This window comes from Pongo pygmaeus, chromosome 18 (genome assembly GCF_028885625.2).
Source record: "Pongo pygmaeus isolate AG05252 chromosome 18, NHGRI_mPonPyg2-v2.0_pri, whole genome shotgun sequence".
In the NCBI taxonomy this organism is placed as follows: Eukaryota; Metazoa; Chordata; class Mammalia; order Primates; family Hominidae; genus Pongo; species Pongo pygmaeus.
Genome location: NC_072391.2, coordinates 33,780,203 through 33,804,255, shown reverse-complemented (window position 1 = coordinate 33,804,255; position 24,053 = coordinate 33,780,203). Strand labels below are relative to the sequence as shown.

At 44.8% G+C, this 24,053-nt stretch overlaps 1 protein-coding gene and 1 long non-coding RNA gene across 3 annotated transcripts in view; both read left to right on the top strand.

Annotated features, from left to right (window-relative positions):
- Window positions 1–14,699, top strand: part of LOC129015211 (bMERB domain-containing protein 1-like) — a 109,260-nt gene extending 94,561 nt beyond the window's left edge. The window contains exons 3-4 of one of the 2 annotated variants that reach the window (XM_063654991.1): window positions 774–847; window positions 13,989–14,699. In XM_063654991.1, coding sequence (XP_063511061.1) covers window positions 774–847; window positions 13,989–14,107 — 193 coding nt within the window. In that variant the 3' untranslated portion in view covers window positions 14,108–14,699. The remainder of the gene's footprint in view (window positions 1–773; window positions 848–13,988) is intronic. The other variant, XM_054452828.2, reaches the window with a different exon arrangement.
- A 1,225-nt stretch (window positions 14,700–15,924) lies between these two features.
- The window catches only part of LOC129015215 (uncharacterized), a 94,978-nt gene continuing 86,849 nt past the window's right edge, over window positions 15,925–24,053 (top strand). Inside the window, exon 1 of the long non-coding RNA XR_008494512.2 lies at window positions 15,925–16,008. This is a non-coding gene — a long non-coding RNA (uncharacterized LOC129015215). The remainder of the gene's footprint in view (window positions 16,009–24,053) is intronic.

Genomic DNA, 24,053 nt, shown 5'->3' with positions numbered 1-24,053 from the left:
AATTTAAACATTTTCAAAATAAAAATAATGTTTTAAAAAATCCAGAGGAATACATACGAAATTGTTGACAATGATTCTCTCTGAAGGACAGAAGGAGACTTTCCTCTATGTTATGAATTTCTGTAATGTTTAAAAAATGTAAACTTTAGCTGAAAAACAAAACTGAGTATGCCATATGAACCCACTCATATATGCAAACCAAAGTCAGGCACATGAAGACTGGAAGGAGCTCTATCGAGGTGTTATTAACAGTGACTGATGGCCAGGCACCACGGCTCAGGCCTATAATCCCAGCACTTTGGGAGGCTGAGGTGTGCAGATCACTTGAGGCCAGGAGTTCAAGACCAGCCTGGCCAACATGGTGAAACCCCCTCTCTACTAAAAATACTACTAAAAATACAAAAAATATTAGCTGGGCATGGTGGCAGGCACCTATAATCCCAGCTACTTGGGAGGCTGAGGCAGGAGAATCGCTTGAACCCGGAAGGCGGAGGTTGCGGTGAGCCGAGATCATGCCACTGCACTCCAGCCTGGGCAACAGAGTGAGACTCTGTAACAAACAAACAAAAAACAGTAATCGATCATTTCTAGGTGGTGGGATAATTGAGCAGTGTTTGGCTTTTTCCTTTTGAGGGAAAACCTCTACAATGAGCATGTATGGCCTCTTCAAAAGATAACACACCTTTAACAGCTTCTTTGTGTTAACCGGGTGGTGCTCAGGGTGGAGTGCTCTGCTGATGTAACCTGCTGTTGGTGGTGTCCTGTTTCCCCAGGATGGATGACATCCAGCTCTGCAAGGACATCATGGACTTGAAGCAGGAGCTGCAGAACTTGGTCGCCATCCCAGGTAACCATTTGCAACTTCACCTTGTGCTAAGCAGGTGCTTGGGGGCCCCCAGCCTGGCCCATCTGTACGCCTGGGTCTGGAAGACAGAGCCTCATTCTTGCAATGCAGTGCTCCCTGACTGCATGTGTCAAACACAACTTTGAGTCAGGCAGACCTGGGTTCAAGTCCTAGTGAATTCTGGTCACCTTCTTGTCCTTGGACAAGTCACTGTACTTCTCTGAGACTCAATTTCTCCTCCTCTGAAAACTGGGTAGTAATAGTAAGTGGGCCTAATTCATTGAGTATAAATATCATAAAGAGGCTGGGCACGGTGGCTTATGCCTGTAATCCCAGCACTTTGGGAGGCTGAGGTGGGTGGCTCACTTGAGGTCAGGAGCTTGAGGCCAGCCTGGCCAGCATGGCAAAACCCCATCTCTACTAAAAATACAAAAATTAGCCGGGTGTGGTGGCGGGTGCCTGTAATCCCAGCTAACCGGCAGGCTGAGGCAGGAGAATCACTTGAGCTCGGGAGGTGGAGGTTGCAGTGAGCTGAGATTGTGCCATTGCACTCCAGCCCGGGCAGCACAGCGAGACACTGTCTCAAAAAATATATAATTAAATTAAATTAAATATCATAAAAATCAATGAGATGATGCAAACTAAGTGCTTAGCTTGATATTTGGCCTCAAGAGTCCAGTAAATATTAGCAATTATGACCATTATTATCCTACTTGGAAACAGATGAAGTGTGTACAAACTCTAACTTTGAAGTCGCCCCAGATTTGGTAGTTATTAATGCCTGACTTATTTGGCATCTTCTCCAAAAAATTTTCCCTTGCCCATCAAGCTGGGTTAGTTGCCCTCTGTGGGGGGCTTACCCTTATCAAAATACTAGTCGCAGGCCAGGCATGGTGGCTCATGCCTGTAATCCCAGCACTTTGGGAGGCTGAGGGGGCAGATCACTTGAGGTCAGGAGTTTGAGAACAGCCTGGCAACAATGGTGAAACCCCATCTCTACTAAAAATACAAAAATTAGCCAGGGGTAGTGGTGAGTGCCTGTAATTCCAGCTACTCAGGAGGCTGAGGTGGGAGAATTGCTTGAACTCAGGAGGTGGAGGTTGCAGTGAGGTGAGATCTCACCACTACATTTCAGCCCGGTCGACAGAGCGAGACTCCAACTCAAAAAAAAGAAAGAAAGAAATACCTGAGTAATTTATAAAGAAAATAAGTTTAATTGGCTCACAGTTCTGCAGGCTGTACCAGAAGCATGATTCTGGTGTCTGCTCAGCTGCTGGAAGGCCTCAGGAAACTTATAATCATGGCAGAAGACAAGGGAGCAGACATGTCATGTGCCCAGAGCAGGAGCAAGAGAGTGAGGAGGGAGGTGCCACACACTTTTAAATGACCAAATCTCTTGAGAACTCACTATCACAAAGACAGTACCAAGGAGGATGGTGCTAAACCATCATGAGAAACCTCCATCATGATCCAATCACCGCTTATCAGGCCACGCCTCCAACACTGGGGATTACATTTCAATATGAGATTTGGGTGGGGACACACATCCAAACTATATCAGAGTGGATGCTGCTGATTGGTTGGGGATGCAATCATAGGTGTGTGAAAAATTGTTCTCAGGGGTGCTAAGTCCGCTTCTGGGTGGCAGGTCCACGTGGATCATCATTCATCAGAAATACAAAACCTAAAAAGATATCTCAAAAGGCTGATCTTAGGTTCTGCAATAGTGATGTTATCTGCAGGAGTAATTGGGGAAGTTGCGAATCTTGTGACCTCTGGAATAATGACTGTAGTCATTTATGTCTCTGCCTTAGCAGAATTCAACCTCTTCCCATCCTTCTAACATGGAGACCTTTTATTAGCTTTACAAAGGCAGTTTAGTTGGTGGAAAAGGTTATAATCATTTAAACTATAAACTAAATGTCTCCCAAAGCTAGCGTGGCCTAAACCTGAGAATGATTAAGGACAGTTTGGAGGTTAAAGGCAAGATGGGGGTTGGTTAGATCAGATCCCTTTCACTGTCCTAATTTTCTCACTGTTATCATTTTTGCAAAGGTGTTTTCAAATAGGCCAGATAAGTACCCACCATTACCCTTGACTTGAATGTTTTTGCCATGCTGTCAATTCAATAACTATGTCCCAAGAGGCTGTTCTGCAGCAAGCCCTGAACCTAGGAGCCGGGCTTGCAGTGATGAACAGAGAAAGGTTCTCCACTCTCAAGGAGCCCCCAAGTTAGCAGAAAGAGACTGGGTCCAGCACACAATGGGTGCCCATAAGTGGCAGTTATTACTGAGCTACAAGTGCAGCATGATGAGCCTTAGAGCAGCATTTCCCAACCTTCAACTATTGACATTTGGGGTTGACAAATGTCACTATCTTTCTTTGGGGTTGATCATTCTTTGTTGGGGGTACAGGGCTCTGTGTTGTGTCTTGTGGGATGTTGAGTTTCATCTCTGGCCTCTACCCACTATAGGCCATTAGCACAACCTACCTCCCCACTACCTTGCAATAGTGATGTTACCAGAAAGGGATCCTGATCCAGACCCCAAAGTTCTTGGACCAAGAGCAAGAAAGAATTTAGGGCGAGTCCATAAAGTGAAAGCAAGTTTATTAAGAAAGCAAAGGAATAAAAGAATGGCTACTCAGTAGGCAGAGTAGCAGCTTGGGCTCCTCGATTGATTGTACTTATAGCTATTTCTTGATTATGTGCTAAACAAGGGGTAGATTATTCAAGAGTTTTCTGGGAAAGGAGTGGGCAATTCCCACAACTGAGGGTTCCTCCCCTTTTTAGACCATATAGGGTAAATTCCTGATGTTGCCATGACATTTGTAAACTGTCATGGCACTGATGGGCATGCCTCTTAGCATGCTAATACATTATAATTAGCATATAATGAGTAGTGAGGATGACCAGAGGTCACTTTCATCGCCATCTTGGCTTTGGTGGGTTTTGGCAGGCTTCTTTACTGATGCTGTTTTATCAGGAAGGTCTTCGTGACCTGTATCCTGTGCTGACCTCCCATCTCATCTTGTGACTTAGAATGCCTAACCTCCTGGGCATGCAGCCCAGTAGGTCTCAGCCTTATTTTACGCAGCTCCTATTCCAGATGGTGTCGCTGTAGTTCAAACCCTTCTGACAGTGACAACCAAAACTGTCTACAGATGTACAGATGTTGCTGAATGTACCCCAAGCGAGGTCAGGGGGGCATGGAACATTGCCCTGTGAAAGGAAAATAAAGTCCCAGGACCCCAAATTCACTATACCAAAAGGAAAAGTTAAGCTTGGGAACTATGAGTCATACAAAAACCTACCTTTTTTTTTTTTTTTTTTTTTTTGAGATGGAATCTCACTCTGTCCCCCAGGATGGAGTGCAGTGGTGCGATCTCTGCTCACAGCAAGCTCTGTCTCCCGGGTTCATGCCAGTCTCCTGCCTCAGCCTCCTGAGTAGCTGGGAGCCTGTAGGCACCTGCCACCAAGCCCGGCTAATTTTTTGTATTTTTAGTAGAGACGGGGTTTCACCGTGTTAGCCAGGATGGTCTCGATCTCCTGACCTCATGATCCACCCACCTCAGCCTCCCAAAGTGCTAGGATTACAGGTGTGAGCCACCGTGCCCAGCCAAAACTGCCTTTCTTTTTTTCCTAAACAGATAGCTGCAAGATAGAAGGCCACCTATCTTCCCAGGGGCCTCCCTCACCCTGTCAATGTAAATTAACAGCTTATCCTCACAGGTAGGGGACAAAGACAAGACTATAAATCATCATCCCTCTGCCCACCTGGAGACAAATGCACATTTGACTTCCTCCTCTACTCCGCGTTTCCTTTATCCTATATAAAATGCAGATTCACTGAGGGCCAGAGAATGCAATCCTCCCCTTCCTGCCCTCTCTGTCCCCTTTAAATATTGAAGTCCTTAAGATCCTCTGCAGGAAAAAGCACAGGCCAGGGATCCTACTGCTGCCTGTGTCTCTTTTTCCCAGGCGCCTCCTCGACTTTGGCAAAATAAACCTCCAGATTGATTGAGACCTTCTCAGACACCTTGCAGCTTATAGCCCCCACATAAGAACTACTACTTTAGTAATTAGGGTGCAGCAATCTGGGTTTGAATTCAGCCTTAGCAGGCAGGTGAACTTCGTGAAAGTTGATGACTTAATTTCTCTGAGCCTTGAATTCCTTGGGAAAATGAGGCCAATGATACTACCCCTGCATGGTTGTTGTGAATATCCCATAAATAACAAAGGCAAGGGGTAGGGGTCCTCGACACAGTCTTGTTGTAAGGGTTAGCATGCGCAATGACAGCAGAACTGAATCCTCTAGCTTTTGTGAGTATTTACTAGGTGCCCAGCACTGTGCAGGTCCTAAAGATAAATGAGTGAATAGACTCTCCTAATTGAAAGAGAGTGACAGCTAGTGGGTATGGAGTTTCTTTTGGGGGTGATTAAAATGTTCTAAAATGGATTGTGGTGATGGTTGCACAACTCTGCAAATACACTTGGAACAGATGAACTGCATGGTATGTGAATCATATTGCAATAAAGCTGTTACCAAAAAAAGTTAAATGTCAAACGTAAAACAACAAAGGAATGAGGGAAAACTACCAAAGTCTATTCACCACCCACTAGAAACCCCAATGCAATTGATCTAGCATTGTTGGCTTTGGACTCTGGCATTGTAATAGATCTCAACTAGTGATATGCTTTGGTTGTGTTCCCACCCAAATCTCATCTTGAATTGTAGCTCCTATAATCCCCATGTGTTGTGGGAGGGACCTGGTGGGAGATGATTGAATCATAGCGGACAGCTTCCCCCATATTGTTCTCATGGTAGTGAATAAGTCTCATGAAAGCTGATGGTTTTATAAGGGGTTTCCCCTTTCTCTTGGTTCTCATTTTCTGTGCTGCCTGCTGCCAAGTAAGATGTGCCTTTTGCCTTCTGCCATGATTGTGAGGCCTCCCCAGCCACGTGGAACTGTGAGTCCATTAAACCTCTTTTTCTTTAAAAATTAACCAGTTTCGGGTATGTTTTTATCAGCAACGTGAAAATGGACTAATACAACTAGGGTCTGCTCACCTGGCACAGTAAGACCAGCTATCTCCCGAGAGGTTTTGCAGTGGTAAAAATGAAGAAGTTTATTTGCAAGGCTCCAAGCAAGGAGGACTGGGCAGCTAATGCTCCAAGCCTGACCTCCTCAATTGGCTTATAGGTAATGTACTGTCCAACAGGTTCACCTTGTCCTCTGCCTAGACAAAGCCGATTTATCAAGACTGGGGAATTACAATAGAGAAAGAGTAATTCATGCAGAGCCAGCTGTGAGGGAGACTGGAGTTTTATTACTCAAATCAGTGTCCCTGAGCATTCCAGGATCAGAGTTTTTAAAGATGATTTGGTGGATGGGGGGTGGGGGGGCAACGAGTATGGAGTGCTGATTGGTTGGGTCGGAGATGAAATCACAGGGAGCCGAAGCTGTCCTCTTGCACTGAGTCAGTTCCTGGGTTGGGGCCACAAGATCAGATGAGCCACTTTATCAGTCTGGGTGGTGCCCACTGACCCATCAAGTGCAGGGTCTGCAAAATATCTCAAGCACTGATCTTGGGTTTTACAATAGTGATGTTATCCTCAAGACTAATTTGGGGAGGGTCAGCATCTTGTAGCCTCCAGCTGCGTGATTCCTAAATCATAATTCCTAATCTTGTGGTTAATTTGTTAAGTCCATTTTCACACTGCTGTCAAGAGCTGCCCGAGACTGGGTATAAAGGAAAGAGGTTTACATTGACTCACAGTTCGGCATAGCTGGGGAAGCCTCAGGAAACTTACAATCATGGTGGAAGGTAAAGGAGAAGCAAGGCACTTTCTTCACAAGGTGACAGGAAGGAGAATGAACGCAGGAGGAACTGCCCAACCCTTATAAAACCATCAGATCTCATGGGAACTCACTCGCTATCACGAGAACAGCATGGGGAAACTGCCCACGTGATTCAGTCACCTCCATCTGGTCTCTCCTTTGACATGTGGGGATGATGGGGATTATAATTCAAGATGAGTTTTGGGTGGGGACACAAAGCCTAACCATATCACCTACAAATGCAGTCTAATTCCCAGGCAAGAAGGGAGTTTGTTTTGGGAAAAGGCTGTTATCATCTTTGTTTTAAATGATAAACTAAGTTCCTCCCAAAGTTAGTTCAGCCTATGCTCAGTAATGAACAAGGACAGCTAGGAGGTTAGAAGCAAGATGGAGTTGATTAGGTTGGATCTCTTTCACTGTCTGTTATAATTTTGCAATGGTGATTTCAGTGCGGGTTTTTAAAGGCAGGGGTAAATTTCAGTCAAGCAGAAGTTACAGGCAAAATTGTAAATCAATACATTGAGATTACATATTGGTTTTGGCCTAAAAGGGCTGCATATGTTGAAGCTGGGGCTCACAGGTCATAGGTAGATTGAAAGATTTTCTAATTTGCAATTGGTTAAGGAAGAGAAGCTTTGTTCAAAAATCGGGGGTCAAGGCCAGGTGCAGTGGCTCACGTGTATAATCCCAGCACCTTGGGAGGCCAAAGTGGGGAGATTGCTTGAGGCCAAGAGTTTGAGACCAGCCTGGCCAACATGGCGAGACCCCTGTCTCTACTAAAATTACAAAAATTAGCCGGGCGTGGTGGCGCCTGCCTGTACTTCCAGCTACTCGGGAGACTGAGGCAGGAGAATTGCTTGAACTCGGGAGAGGGGGGTTGCAGTGAGCCAAGATTGTGCCACTGCACTCCAGCCTGGGCGACAAAGCAAGACTCTGCCTCAAATAAATAAATAAATAAATAATAAAAATCGGGGGTCAGCAGAAAAGAATGTCAGCCCTGGCCCATGGGTGTGACTCCCTCCAGGCCTCTCTGGAAGACACTTAGAACAAGGAAAGATGGTCAGAATTCAGTCCTTAGTCTTCCCTTATCTGACATCTATATGCCAGTGGATCCATTTGGTAGGGTCCTGGGTTTCTGAAAAACAACTCAGACATATATGCCAAGATGTTTATCTTCAGTTTCTATAGAAAACAAAACATCTCCAGATTCTAACTTCCTTGGCTATTGTTTTAGGCTACTATTACCTTCTTACTAATAAGTTGCTTATTGACTTTTCAAGGCTAGCTAGGTGCCTAGAATTTCCTTTGAGGGGACTCAAGATTTTCCTTTATTTCCATGCTTGGGGTGGGGGGGCTCCCACAGACCCCAAAAGGGAGTCCCTGTGTTACTGGTGGAGGGTGTCCAGGTTCTTGGTGTTTTGAACAAAGAATTGGACAAAATGCACACACACACAAAATAAGCAAGGAAAAAATGAAGCAACAAAAGCAGAAATTTATTGAAAATGAAAGTACACTCCACAGGGTGGGAGTGTGCCTGAGCATAGGGGCTTAAGAGCCCCAGTACAGAATTTTCTGTGGTTTAAATACCCTCTAGAGGTTTCCCATTGGCTACTTAGTGTACACCCTATGTAAATGAAGTAGTGGCCCACAATTAGTCTGATTGGTTGCAGAAAGCTTTTGCAGTTGCTTTCTGCAACCAATCAGATATACTTTCAATTTCTCATCTGCCACATAGAAAAGAAGGAGGGTTTGCAAAGGGAGTAGCCTCCAGTCCTTTTGTTACTTAGGTGTGGAAAGTTGGGGTTTTCCTTTTGATTTAGTTCTAGGAAGTTGGCCCTAGGTTCCCTGCCTCCAGACCATATTCTCCTGCCTCACCTGATCCATCTCAGCATTAGTAATTCTTTTTTTTTTTTTGAGACGGAGTCTTGCTCTGTCACCCAGGCTGGAGTGCAGTGGCGAGATCTCGGTTCACTGCAACCTCCGCCTCCTGGGTTCAAGTGAAGTGATTCTCCTGCCTCAGCCTCCTGAGTAGCTGGGATTATAAGTGTGCGCCACTACGAAGCCCAGCTAATTTTTGCATTTTTAGTACAGACAGTGTTTCACCACGTTGACCAGTCTGGTCTTGAACTCCTGATCTCAGGTGATCCACCTGCTTCAGCCTCCCAAAGTGCTGGGATTACAGGCATGAGCCACCATGCCCAGCTGAGCATTGGTAATTTTTTTTTTTTTTTTTGAGACAGAGTCTCGCTCTGCCACCCAGGCTGGAGAGCAGTGGTGCAACCTTAGCTCACTGCACCCTCCACCTCCCAGGTTCACGCCATTCTTCTGCCTCAGCCTCCTGAGTAGCTGGGACTACAGGTGCCCGCCACCATGCCCAGCAAATTTTGTTTTTGTATTTTTAGTACAGACTGGGTTTCACTGTGTTAGCCAGGATGGTCTCAACCTCCTGATCTCATGATCTGCCCGCCTCAGCCTACCAAAGTGTCAGAATTACAGGCATGAGCCACCGTGCCTGGCCAGCATTGGCAATTTTTAAAGCTTCGCACATGATTGTGATGAGCAGTGAGGGTTAGGAACCACCAGGCCTGTTCCACTCTCTCATTTCACGGTTCTCCAAGGATTAGTCTGGCTGAAAGGTACAGAAACCCATCCAAGCTTATGTAAGCACAAAACAAACAATTACTGGAAGGACAGTGGAGTCTCCTGAAGCCCTAGGGCTTACATTCATTTCCCAGAGCTGCCTAACAAATTGGTGCAAACTGGATGGCTTAAGCAACAGAAATGTATTCTCTCTCGGTTCTGGAGGCCAGGCATCCAAAATCGAGGTGCCAACAGGGCCTTGTTCCCTGCTAAGGCTCTAGAGGAGACTCCTTTGCCTCTTCTTAGCTTCTGGTAGTGTTAGTGAAATAGTGTTGTTGACTGGGGGTAAATACCCAAGGTTCATTGTCTCTCTCCAAGAAGATTAAGGACACAGACACTGACATACAGAGGAGTGAGTTTAGGAGTGGAGGTTTAATAGGCAAAAGAAAGAGAAAGGAGAACAGCTCTCTCTGTCTCTCTCGAGAAGTCCCTGAATGGGAATTCCAGCCTGTGGCGGAGTGCACCAAATTTTACAGACAAGCTTGAGGTGGTGTCTGATTTACATAGGGCCCACAGATTGGTTGGAGCAGGTGTGACGTTTACATAGCACATGGGGAAGGCTGGCCACTCCACCCTAATCAACTAATCTTATTATGCAAATGGACTTTACACTTGGGTGGTGCCATGTTGTCTTCTCCTTACTGTACACATGGCTGGCAAAGAGAAGGGAGCATGGAGCCACCATTAGCCTTTTCCTATGGGCACAGCTGCCAGCATTCACCTGTGTAAGCTTCCAGCTTCCTTGACTATGTCTACAGCTCGATTTTACTGGCTGCTCCTTGTTAGAAAAGAAAATGATTTGGGGGCTGCCTTTCATTAAAAGTAAAACGTTAGCGAGGACTTCCTTACCCTATCTGCCTAAATAATTTCTTAACTCCTGTATCATTAGCAGTAGCAAATCCATACGAGTCTGAAGCAACTTGGTTTTTGCCTCCTCAGAGGAAATAATTCCACCTGTGGGCATAAGGCAGAGTGAGAGACCGAGGCAAGTTTTAGAGAAGGGCAAAAGTTTATTACAAGTTTTAGAGCAGGAATGAAAGGCAGTAAAGTACACTTGGAAGATGGCCAAGTGGGTGACTTGAGAGATCCAAGTGCACCACTTGACCTTTGATTTGGGGTTTTATATGTTGGCACGTTCCAGGGTTTTATGTCTCTCCTCCCTTCCTTTTTCCTCAGGGCAGGTTGTGTGCATGCACGGTGGCCTGCCAGCGCTTGGGAGAGGCTGCAAACACAGTGTATTTACAGAAGTCGTGCGCCTGATCATTTGAGATGTTTTTCCCTCACCAGTTGAGTGTTCCTAGAGGAACGTCATATAACAGTTAGACTTCGCCATTTTGCCTCTTAATGTGCATGCTTGAGCCCAGTTGCCCAACTCCTGAGATCTCATTGGGAAGCCGCTGATCACTTCAGGTGTTTTCTATCTGTTGGGAGACGGCCTTTCCCTGGCACCAGCTGCGACCAGTTATTATTTTAGAGAGACAATTTTAACAACTGCCTGACATCACCTGATGGTTGCCTGACAGTCCTTGGGGGGAAATCCCCTCTCCTTTCTTGCTCATGGCTTCCTGGCTACCTACTCTAACAGTAGCACACACAATCCTTGGCATTGCTTGCCTTGTAGTTGCACCACTTCAGTCTCTGCCTCCATCTTCACATGACCCTGTGTGTGTCTGTGTGTCTTCTCCTCTTTTCCTCTTTTTTCTAAAAGACAGGGTCTGGCTGTGTTGCCCGGGCTGGTCTAGAACTCCCAGGCTTAAGTGATCCTCCTGCTTCAGCTTCCCAAGTAGCTGGGATTACAGGTGCAGGCCACCATGCTTGGGTCTCTTTCCTCTTCTTATAAGGACACAAGTCATTGGGTTTAGGGTCCATGCTAATAAGTATGACCTCATTTTAGCTTAACTATTATAATTACATGTGCAAAGCAACTTCCAAATTACTTTGGAAATAGAGTATTTCCAAATAGAAGAGATATAAACTGGGGAAAACTATTTCCAAATAGGGCACACATGAACTTTGGGGGTGCCTTAGTCTCTGTGGCTTGCTCTAGACCGGGGGCTTGTAAACAACATTTATTACAGTTCTGGAGGCTGGGAGGTGCAAGATCAAGGTGTTGGCAGATGCAGTGCCTGGTGAGGGCCTGTTCCTTATAGATGGTAACTTCTCACTGTGTCCTTGTGTGGTGGAAGGGGCAAACAAGCTCCCTCGGGCATCTTTTATAAGGGCACTAATTCCATTCATGAGGGTTCTACCCTCATAATCTACTCGCTTACCAAAGGCCTCATTTCTTAATACCATGACTAAGGAAGTTAGGATTTCAGTGAGTGGCACCTGTAGGCAAGTGGAAGATGATGGGAAAGGTATGTAGCACACATGCACGTGAGCAGCACTGGCCAATGACTTGGATACTTGGGCTAGTCATAGGTCTGTGAGCTGACGCAGGCCACTTGTGTGAGTAGGTGGTTTCTCCTGGGAGTTGCTACAGCTGAGGCTGGGGAATGCCTCTATTGGTGAGTGACATAAGATGTGGATGAATGGCTTGGAGACAGACGTTTGCAGATGCTGGGGGCCCAGCCAGTTGTTCGGTGATTCTGGCTAAGATCTAGAGAGCAGTGGAGGGCACTTGGGAATGTCAGAGTGCTGTCAATGGTTATTTGGAGAGTAAAGTCACACCACGAGCTCCTGAGTGAGCAGGGTCCTGGTGAGTCGATGGGTGTTGGTGCATGCTTGGGGAGGGCAGGGAGCGACTCTGTGGTGCTGATGAGTGATTTGGGGAATCAGACCCGACCCACAAGACTTACCAAGGCAGGAGCAATGACACCATCATCCAATGCACCAATGGCTGGGAATGGGGAGCGGCTGGCAAGCCCATTGCCCTTCTTCGTGCAGTGGTGGACTCCTGGTTAATGAGAAAAACCAACTTTCTCTCCTATCCAAATATTATGTTCTCCTTACCCTTGGTTCTGCTTCCAGATCCAGAAGAAATGATCAACGTCAGTCGTGGGCAGGCAGACAAGCTGTCCCACATTTTTTATTCTGAAGGGATTTGAGCAGAAAGTTTTTGCTTTCTAATTTTCTCAAACCTCATCTTCAGCCCTCTCTCTTTTTTTTTGTTTTTTCTCTTTGGCATCCTAGCACTTAGTGTTTTGGGACAGGGTTAATGTCATCAGCATGGATGATTTTCTTCTGGTAAATTGGTTTACCCTCACCAAAGGAAAAAAAACAAAAAACTAGTTCCCTCCCAGCACCCCTATCTGAGCCTCTTCTCACCCCCTGCCTTTGTGGAAGCCCCTGGCTTTGTCATGACCATTTACTGAAGGCTCTCAGCCAAGGCCAAGCCCTCCACTAAGCCATTTACTAACATTACTGCATTTCAAAATTGTATTTTATTTATACATCCAGGGTACATATGCAGGATGTGCATGTGCAGGTTTATTACATAGGTAAACGTGGGCCATGGTGGTTTGCTGCACCTATCAGCCCAACACATAGGTATTAAGCCCAACATGCATTAGCTATTTTTCCTGATGCTCTCACTCCCCACGCTCACCTTGCCCCCAATTTTTTTTTTTTAAGAGTCAGGGTCTTTCTCTGTTACCCAGGCTGGAGTGCAATGGTGCAATCATAACTCACCGCAGCCTTGAACTCCTGGGCTCAAGAGATCCTCCCACCTCAGCCTCCCAAGTAGCTGAGACTACAGGAACACTCCATCACACGTGGCTAATTTACAAAGAAAATTTTTGTAGACATAGGAGGGTCTCACTATGTTGCCCAGGCTGGTCTTGAACTCCTGGCCTCAAGTGATCCTCCTGCCTTGGTCTCCCAAAGTGCTGGGATTACAGGTGGCAGGCACCATGCCCAGCCCATTACTCCCATTTTAAGCCTCACTGTGTATTTTACAGATGAGAAAACTGAGGCTTGAAGAAGTCAAGTTGCTTCTCCAAGTTCATCCAGAGGGTGGAAGGGCAGAGTCAGGACTCCAATCAATCCTGGCTGCTCAGCTCAAGTGCTTTTTTTTTTTGAGACAGAGTCTCACTCTATCACCCAGGCTGGAGTGCAGTGGTGCGATCTCAGCTCACTGCAAGCTCCACCTCCTGGGTTCATGCCATTCTCTTGCCTCAGCCTCCCGAGTAGCTGGGACTACAGGCACCTGCCACCACACCCAGTGAATTTTTTGTATTTAGTAGAGATGGAGTTTCACCGTGTTAGCCAGGATGGTCTTGATCTCCTGACCTCATGATCCGCCCACCTCGGCCTGCCAAAGTGCTGGGATTACAGGTGTGAGCCACTGCGCCTGGCCAGCTCAAATGCTTTTAGTGGTCACCCTCTCATCTGTCTCTCTGTAGTTTTTTTTTTTTTCTTTTTTGAAACGAAGTCCATTCTGTTGCCCAGGCTGGAGTGCAGTGGTGCAGTCTCAGCTCACTGCAACCTCTGCCTCCCAGGTTCAAGCAATTCTCCCGCCTCCCGAGGTGGTGGCTGACAGCCTTCCAAGTAGCTGGGATTACAGGCATGTGCCACCAAGCCTGGCTAATTTTTGTATTTTTGGTAGAGATGGGGTTGTTTCACCATGTTGACCAGGATGGTCTCAAACTCCTGACCTCAAGTGATCCGCCCACCTCGCCTCCCAAAATGCTCATCTGTCTCCTTGTTGATGTCTTCTTTCCAGAAAAAGAAAAAACCAAACTGCAGAAGCAGAGAGAGGATGAGCTAATCCAGAAGATCCACAAACTGGTGCAGAAGAGAGACTTCCTGGTGGACGATGCAGAGGTCGAGCAGTTACAGTGAGTGCACTGCGGGTACCCACACACTGGGCTGCAGGACCGCAACCTTCTGCTTCCTTCCAGAACCCATCTTCTGCTCCTGGGACTCACAGCCTTGCCTAACAGGCATGGCCTTGACCCACAGTCTCTGGACACTGAATCCCAAGGAACCCCAGCCTTCTAGCTTGAGAACTCATTTCGTATATAAGAGAATTTCAAATCTGTGCCTCTTGAGGGAATGTTGTTCCAGGAAGTGACCAGGGAAGAGTCACATCCCATAATACATGGCAGAGCTTCCTTCACATCCTGCCACTCCTCAAGGCAATGTCTTGAAACTTCTGCTGTCAGTTTCTACCGAAACTCTGCCACCTGAACTGACTTGCTCCCAACCTCTGCCCTCCCAACCTCCCAGCTTTGTTCTCCCCTTTCCCTTCCCCTGAGTGGCGCCAATGCCCTTTTCTAAGTATCAGGGTCTTCTCTTTGCATCTGCTGCCTTGACCTGGATAACGACAGCCCTGGAGCTGCAGTGTAAAAATATGTTGTAAATGTTGAAAATGTGGAAAGCTGTACATGTTGGTTCTTGATTTTTGTTTTCTTACACCAGAGCAAAGCTTTTAGGGCCTTTCACAAGGAAAGAGGCCCTTCCAACCCATAGGGCAACTTGCTCTTTAATGTCTGTGTCTTCAGAGACCTTTCTTCAAGGGTCCTGGGACTAGCAATTCCACTGCCCTTCTTCATGCTGCAATGGACTTCTAGTTAATGAGAGAAACCAAATTTCCCTCCTATCCAAATATTATATTCTATGGCCGGGTACAGTGGCTGACACACCTGTAATCCCAGCACTTCTGGGAGGCCAAGGTGGGTGGATCACCTGAGGTCAGGAGTTCAAGACCAGCCTGGACAACATGGTGAAACCCCGTCACTACTAAAAATACAAAAATTAGCCAGGCGTGGTGGTGCATGCCTGTAATCCCAGCTACTTGGGAGGCTGAGGCAGGAGAATCATTTGAACCTGGGAGGCAGAGGTTGCAGTGAGCCAAGATTGTACCAATGCACTCTAGCCTGGGTGACAGAGTGAGATTCCATCTCAAAAACAAAACAAAACAAAAAAACACAAAAAACTACAACAAATATTATATTCTCCTTACCTCCGGTTCTGCTTCCAGATCTAGAAGAAATTATCAATGCCAGTCCTGGGCAGACAGACAAGCTGCCCCAACATAGTGAGACCCCCCTATCTCTACAATTCTTTTTTAATTAACTGGGAGTGGTGGAGTGCTCCTGTAGTCTCAGCTACTTGGGAGGCTGAGGTGGGAGGATCTCTTGAGCCCAGGAGTTCAAGGCTTCTGTGAGTTATGATTGCACCATTGCACTCCAGCCTGGGTGGCAAGGAAAGACCCTGTCTCTTCAAGGCAGTTCAGCAAGTCTGCACCCACCTACTTTATCTTGGTGATCCTTGGAAGAGCTGGAGTGACTTGCTCACTGAGACCTGCCTCATACTTTGTGGGAGCACAGGTGAATAGGGTGGCTTCAAAATACAAGGTCAGGAGAGGTGCTGCCTCACTCACTGACCCCCCCCGCAGCAGGGTCCTGTAATGTCCCTGCCTCTGCCCTGGGGTCACTTACCTACCTCTGGGTAAGCATTTACCCCATCATTGATATGTGTCTCTGGTTCAGAGCAGGTTCATCAGATACAACATATATATACTGTGCACACATCACACACAACAACATATATGCACCATCCACAAAGCCTGTTGCTTAACCTATTGGTTTATTTCATTGGTTCCTTGATGCTTTCCTTGCTTGCTGTATATCTTCTTTTACCCATCTACTTTCACAGGGAGCAAGAAGAAGACAAGGAAATGGCTAATTTCCTGAGAATCAAGTTAAAACCTCTAGACAAAGTAACCAAATCTCCAGCCAGTGAGTATATACATTATTCATTCCCCTCCCCCACAAGAGAGAAAATATATTTCAGGCCAGGTGCACAGTGAATCATGCCTGTAATCCCAGCACTATGAGAAGCTGAGGTGGGTGGATCACCTGAGGTCAGGAGTTCGAGACCAGCCTGGTCAACATGGTGAAACCCCATATCTACCAAAAATACAAAAATTAGCTGGACACGGTGGCACACACCTGGAATCCCAGCTACATGAAAGGCTGAGGCAGGAGAATTGCTTGAACCCGGGAGGTGGGGGTTGCAGTGAGCTGAGATTGGGCCACTGCACTCCAGCCTGGGTGACAGGGTAAGACTCTGTCTCAAAAAAAAAGGCCATTTCAGAGAAGTCTGGGAGCCATAAGAGGCACAACAAAATGCTTTCTAGAGATCAGATCTAGAGATCAGATTTCAGCATGGGATGACAGCTGGCAGGACCAGCCTCACGGGCCTACAGGCAGTTGCCTGGGGCCTCATGCCTGACCAGCCTCATGGGCCTGCAGGCAGTTGCCTGAGGCCTCATGCCTAGAAGGGTGCCATGCTTGGTTTAATGTTCTCCTGTTGCTGTCTAGAAATTGTTAATATGTTTGGAACATGGGGCCCTACATTTTCATATTGCATTGAACTCTGCAAACTATGTACCTGGTCCTGGTAGTTGTTCCTCCCTAATTGCAAAGTTTGGTGCATTTCATAGAAGGAATTGGGTAGCCACTGAGGCTCAGGGAGCTCTGGCCTCTGTTAGGTCTGGAATCTCTGGAGAAGCCAGAAACATATGTCTCAGAATATTAACCTCATGAGATCCTCAGAGCAAAGAGGGTTTTGTATGAAATAAGTTTGAGAAATGCTGTTTACTTGACCCTGTATTTGGAGAGTCCCAAAGTCCATTAGGATATTAAAGTGATGATGGATCCTGCTGTCAAGAAACTGTCTTTTCTTTGTTGACCCAGCGTTTCTCAAATGTGTTTAACTGCTGTATTAGTGAGGCCTCTTTCAGTTATAAGAAATGAATGTCTGGCTGGGCGCGGTGGCTCATGCCTGTAATCCCAGCACTTTGGGAGGCTGAGGCGGGTGGATCACAGGTCAGGAGATCGAGACCATCCTGGCTAACACAGTGAAGCCCCGTCTCTACCAAAAATGCAAAAAATCAGCCAGGCATGGTGGCGGGCACCTGTATTCCCAGCTACTCGGGAAGCTGAGGCAGGAGAATGGCGTGAACTGGGGAGGCAGAGCTTGCAGTGAGCTGAGATCATGCCACTACACTCCAGCCTGGGTGACAGAGTGAGACTCCATCTAAAAAAAAAAAAAAAAAAGAGAGAGAGAAATGGATGCCCAATTCAAACTGGTCTAAGCAAAAAAAGGAATTTGTTGGAGAAAGAGCAACAAGAACTAGAGCCTCAAGGACTGAACACTATTACCTCCCCTCCTTTTCTTCTTTTTCTCATCTCTGCCTCTCTTTGCATGTAAGCATCATTTTTTCCTACAATACAGGCCTTCTCCATGGGAACAGAACCCTAGAACCATAGCTTAGCAACTCTGAAGCAATACCACAGATTCTTTTCCCTGGTATTGAAATACATAAGTCTCAGGGAAATATTCTGATCAGCCCTTCTTGGATTATGTTCCCACCTCTTAGATCCATTACCATCACCAAGAGGCTGGGGGTACTGGGATTGGCCAGGAATGTATAACATGCCCACTCCTGCAGCCACAGGGACATGAGCTGTTAGAGGAAGAGGGACTTGAAATCTTGCTGGGAAGACAAAAACCAAAAGCTGCCACTGTCTATAAAACTACAAACCCAGTTTTCATTAACATCCTGTGAAACATGGTTGGAGGGAGTAAGGAAAGAGAAGGGCAATTATCTCTTCTGCTGGCTCCTATAACCACAAGGCACGTGATCACTGCTGAAGGCCAGCATCCTCCTCAATGGACCCTTTCATGAAAGGCAAGGTAGAAAAACTCCACTTAGCTGCATGGAGTAGGAGCAAGGTAACTTGCCTTCTCTATTGGATTATGGGTGGAAAAAAGAAATGATTCTAGCAAGAAATCAAAACACCAAGTGTGCACCACATGCAAGGGGCCAACTTTACACTACTCATCTGGTACTGGAATTCCAAGTTGAAAAATAAAAACTATTGTAAAACCTGTAAAACTCCTTCGGAGTACCTGAGATTACAGGTGTGTGCCACCGTGCCCAACTCATTTTTGTATTTTTATTAGAGACAGCATTTTGCCATGTTGGCCAGGCTGGTCTCAAACTCCCAGCCTCAACTGATCCACTCTCATTGCCCTTCCAAGGTGCTGGGATTATAGGCGTGAGCCACCACAACTGGCTCAGTAAGTACATTTTTTATTATCAAAAAAGGGTAGTGTATGATTGGCGTATTCTGTGTAGAATGTATTTTATTGATGTCTTCTATTTTTGTAATTTCTGAGTTAAGTACTTTTTATTGGATGCTTTTTAGTTTTGGGCAGATTCAGTTGACTAAAGCACCTCATTTCCCAGATACATGAAATAAAATATTTGGCTTCTTTTCCAATTTCACACTGATGTTATTTTGTGAAAATCAGTGCTTTAAGATAAATCTTTATACTTTAAGGTAAACATGAGAAACTTGATCTAATATTTAATATTTATTCAGTTCTACACTTTATTAACTTCTACACCAGCAGACTTAAAAATTATGTAACCATCTCAAGAAGTTTCACTTGGATGTAATGGTTCATACTTGTAATCCCAGCACTTTGGGAGGCTGAGGTGGGAGGACCGCTTAAGGCAAGGAGTTTGAGACCAGCCTGGGCAATACAGCAAGATCCCATCTCTATTTTAAAGAAAAGTTTCACTTTGGGATGCCAAGGCGGGCGGATCACAAGGTCAGGAGATTGAGACCATCCTGGCTAACATGGTAAAACCCCGTCTCCACTAAAAATACAAAAAATTAGCCGGGTGTGGTGGTGGGTGCCTGTAGTCCTGGCTATTCGGGAGGCTGAGGCAGAAGAATGGCATGAACCTGGGAGGCGGAGCTTGCAGTGAGCTGAGATTGCACCACTACACTCCAGCCTGGGTGACAGAGCGAGACTCCATCTCAAAAAAAAAAAAAAAAAAAAAAGTTTCAGCAAATTCCACCTAAGAATTCCACCAGAGTTCTGTTGTCTCCAATGTCGTCTTCCACAGATTTCAAGTTGTGAGGCCCTGAACTGTTAATTTATCTTGAGAATGTATATTTAAGCTTAATTTAAGACTATATACCTAAAAATTGAGCATATAATTTGTATAATTTGTTTATGTAAGTTTCTGTAAGTCGTAAGTATGTAGTTTCCAAATGTATAATTTATCTGAATGTAATAGGCATTAATATATTTTACATTATTGGGACCATAGTACAGAAATTTCTAAATGGTTTGTAAAATAACTTGTTATTTGCGTTGTTGTAAAAGTAGTTAATACAATGGAAAAACTCATAATAGGAAGATCCATTTTAACATCAAAAAGTTTACCCAAGGTAATTATAAGTACTACCTGGCAAAACTTTACAGAAGCTGTGGTATCACTTTTATGATGGAAGAATAGTGTTAGCAGTTTTGTGTAAAAGTACTTGGGGCTGGGCATGGTGGCTCATGTCTATAATCCCAGTGCTTTGGGAGGCAAAGGCAGGTGGATCATCTGAGCCCAGGAGTTTGAGACCAGCCTAGGCAACATGGAAAGAGCCTGTCTCTCCAAAACCTACAAAAATTAGCCAAGCACGGTGGTGTGAGCTTGTAGTCCCAGCTACTTGGGAGACTCACACACGAGGATCTCTCGAGCCCAGGAGGCAGAAGATGAATAAATAAATGGATGCAACTGAATGAGATGAGGTCTCTCTTGAAGGAGAGAGCAAAAGAGATTTAAATAATAACAATTATAATAAGGCTGGGCGCGGTGGCTCACGCTTGTAATCCCAGCACTTTGGGAGGCCAAGGCAGGTGGATTGGTTGAGGTCAGGAGTTTAAGACCAGCATGGCCAACACGGTGAAACCCTGTCTCTATTAAAAATACAAAATTAGCCGGACATGGTAGTGCGTGCCTGTGGTCTTGGCTACTCAGGTGGCTGAGACAGGAGAATTGCTTGAACCTAGGAGGCATAGGTTGTAGTGAGCCGATAAATACAAAAAGTATTAGAGTATTAACAGAAGAAAGTTTCCACTGATCACCTTTTAGCTTTAAATAATGCAGAAGAACTTGCCCAGTTTACTTGTAATTAAAAATCATGCATCATTCACAATTTATCAGTCTTTTTTGTTTGTACAAAAACTAATACAAGTTATTCTCTTTTATCTGTACTGTGATTGGTTTGGTGAGAGGAAATTAGGCCACTTGAGAGTTTGTGTGTGTTTAAAATTTTCTGGCCAGGCACGGTAGCTCATGCCTGTAATCCCAGCACTTTGGGAGGCCAAGGCGGGTGGATCACTTGAGCTCAGGAGTTCGAGACCAAACTGGGCAACATGGTGAAACTGTATCTCTACCAAAAATACAAAAATTAGCTGAGTGTTGTGGCTTGTGCCTGTCCTCCCAGCTACTTGGGGGGCTGAGGCAGGAGGATGGCTCAAGCCCAGGAGGCGGAGGTTGTAATGAGCTGAGATCACACCACTGCACTCCAGGAAGGGCAACAGAGCAAGACTCTGTCTAAAAAAAAAAAAAAGAAACAAAAGAAAATTAACTAGGTATTTTATTCTCTTTGAAGCAATTGTGAATGGGAGTTCACTCATGATTTGGCTCTCTGTTTGTCTGTTATTGATGTATAAGAATGCTTGTGATTTTTGCACATTGATTTTGTATCCTGAGACTTTGCTGAAGTTGCTTATCAGCTTAAGGAGATTTTGGGCTGAGACAATGGGGTTTTCTAGATATACTATCATGTCATCTGCAAACAAGGACAATTTGACTTCCTCTTTTCCTAATTGAATACCCTTGATTTCCTTCTCCTGCCTAATTGCCCTGGCCAGAACTTCCAACACTCTGTTGAATAGAAGTGGCGAGAGAGGGCATCCCTGTCTTGTGCCAGTTTTCAAAGGGAATGCTTCCAGTTTTTGCCCATTCAGTACGATATTGGCTGTGGGTTTGTCATAAATAGCTCTTATTATTTTGAGATACGTCCCATCAATTCCTAATTTGTTGAGAGTTTTTAGCATGAAGGGTTGTTGAATTTTGTCAAAGGCCTTTTCTGCATCTATTGAGATAATCATGTGGTTTTTGTCTTTGGTTCTGTTTATATGCTGGATTACATTTATTGATTTGCGTATATTGAACCAGCCTTGCATCCCAGGGATGAAGCCCACTTGATCATGGTGGATAAGCTTTTTGATGTGCTGCTGGATTCTGTTTGCCAGTATCTTATTGAGGATTTTTGCATCAATGTTCATCAAGGATATGGGTCTAAAATTCTCTTTTTTTGTTGTGTCTCTGCCAGGCTTTGGTATCAGGATGATGCTGGCCTCATAAAATGAGTTAGGGAGGATTCCCTCTTTTTCTATTGATTGGAATAGTTTCAGAAGGAATGGTACCAGCTCCTCCTTGTACCTCTGGTAGAATTCGGCTGTGAACCCATCTGGTCCTGGACTTTTTTTGGTTGGTAAGCTATTGATTATTGCCACAATTTCAGCTCCTGTTATTGGTCTATTCAGAGATTCAACTTCTTCCTGGTTTAGTCTTGGGAGGGTGTATGTGTTGAGGAATTTATCCATTTCTTCTAGATTTTCTAGTTTATTTGCATAGAGGTGTTTGTAATATTCTCTGATGGTAGTTTGTATTTCTGTGGGATCGGTGGTGATATCCCCTTTATCATTTTTTATTGCATCTATTTGATTCTTCTCTCTTTTTTTCTTTATTAATCTTGCTAGCGGTCTATCAATTTTGTTGATCCTTTCAAAAAACCAGCTCCTGGATTCATTTATTTTTTGAAGGGTTTTTTGTGTCTCTATTTCCTTCAGTTCTGCTCTGATTTTACAGGTGCTGGAGAGGATGTGGAGAAATAGGAACACTTTTACACTGTTGGTGGGACTGTAAACTAGTTCAACCCTTGTGGAAGTCAGTGTGGCGATTCCTCAGGGATCTAGAACTAGAAATTCCATTCAACCCAGCCATCCCATTACTGGGTATATACCCAAAGGACTATAAATCATGCTGCTATAAAGACACATGCACACGTGTGTTTATTGCCACATTATTCACAATAGCAAAGACTTGGAACCAACCCAAATGTCCAACAATGATATACTGGATTAAGAAAATGTGGCTCATATACACCATGGAATACTATGCAGCCATAAAAAATGATGAGTTCACGTCCTTTGTAGGGACATGGATGAAACTGGAAATCATCATTCTCAGTAAACTATCGCAAGAACAAAAAACCAAACACCGCATATTCTCACTTATAGGTGGGAATTGAACAATGAGAACACATGGACACAGGAAGGGGAACATCACACTTCGGGGACTGTTGTGGGGTGGGGAGAGGGGAGAGGGATAGCATTGGGAGATATACCTAATGCTAGATGACAAGTTGGTGGGTGCAGCGCACCAGCATGGCACATGTATACATATGTAACTTACCTGCACATTGCGCACATGTACCATAAAACCTTAAGTATAATAATGATAATAATAATAATAATAATAAAAGAAAAAAAAAAAGAAAAATATTAACAATAAAAAAAAAAAAAAGAAAATTAACTTTGGTATTTCAGGTTGTATTTAAATGGGGACTTCACATGAACTATGTTCATTACAGTTGACCAAGTTAAGTGTAGACAGTCTCTTTAATAGAGAGATTATCTGGAACTGCAATTTCTAACTCATACATCATTGCTACAAATCTTATTTGTTTACTGTTTCTCTTCCAAGGACTGTCAGTCATCCTTTAAAATTCATTTGAAGCTCTGAAAAGATATTTTTTGTTACATGGGCAATTTACTTTTAGTACAGTAAAATGTTATGTGAATTTCTACAGTATGTTTGCCAAAATGAATTATATGTAGAATATGCTTAACAATATATTCTGCAGGCAGCTTTCATTTGAAATTAGGTTCATCTTCTGAGAGTATTAAAAAGTTAATGGGTTTTTGTGCCTGAAGATTTTGATGTTGCATTTGGCTACATTTAATCCACTTTCACCCATAAGGTTTAGCATCTAAAAAAATTAAATCACTGCTAATGCAATTAAAATGCATTTCTGTCCAGGCTGGAGTGCAGTGGCACAATCTCGGCTCACTGCAAGCTCCGCCTCCCTGGTTCATGCCATTCTCCTGCCTCAGCCTCCCTAGTAGCTGGGACTACAGATGCCCACCACCACGCCTGGCTAATTTTTTTTTTTTTTTTTTAATGAGGCGGAGTCTAGCTCTGTTGACCAGGCTGGAGTGCAGTGGCATGATCTCGGCTTACTGCAAGCTCCGCCTCCCAGGTTCATGCCATTCTCCTGCCTCAGCCTCCCCAGTAGCTGGGACTACAGGTGCCCACCACCATGCCTGGCTGATTTTTTGTATTTTTTTAGTAGAGGCGGGGTTTCACCCTGTTAGCCAGGATGGTCTCGATCTCCTGACCTTCTGATCCACCTGCCTCAGCCTCCCAAAGTGCTGGGATTACAGGCGTGAGCCACTGTGCCCGGCCCCGGCTAATTTTTTCTTTTTTTTTTTTTCTTTTCTTTTCTTTTTTTTTTTTTTTTTTTTACAGCCCAGAGGTCTTTTATTTATTTATTTATTTTTAACACTTATTATGCCATGCATTCATAGGGAATACGTTCCAGCACTCAGGCTCCTTCCCATTGGTTCTCACAAAGTGTGCTTCTCTGGGTGGAGCAGGCTGGCACTTTAGTTGAACCCAGGTATCTTTCTCTTTGCCTTCTTTCTTTTTCTGATCATTTTCCTTCAAGCGTTTCAGGAAGCTATCTCGGCTCTTAGAGTGCTTAATGTCCTCAACACACACATTAATTCTCTTGGCAAGAATCTTGCCCTTCACTTGTTTACAATAATGCCAACAGCATCCTGGGTAACATTG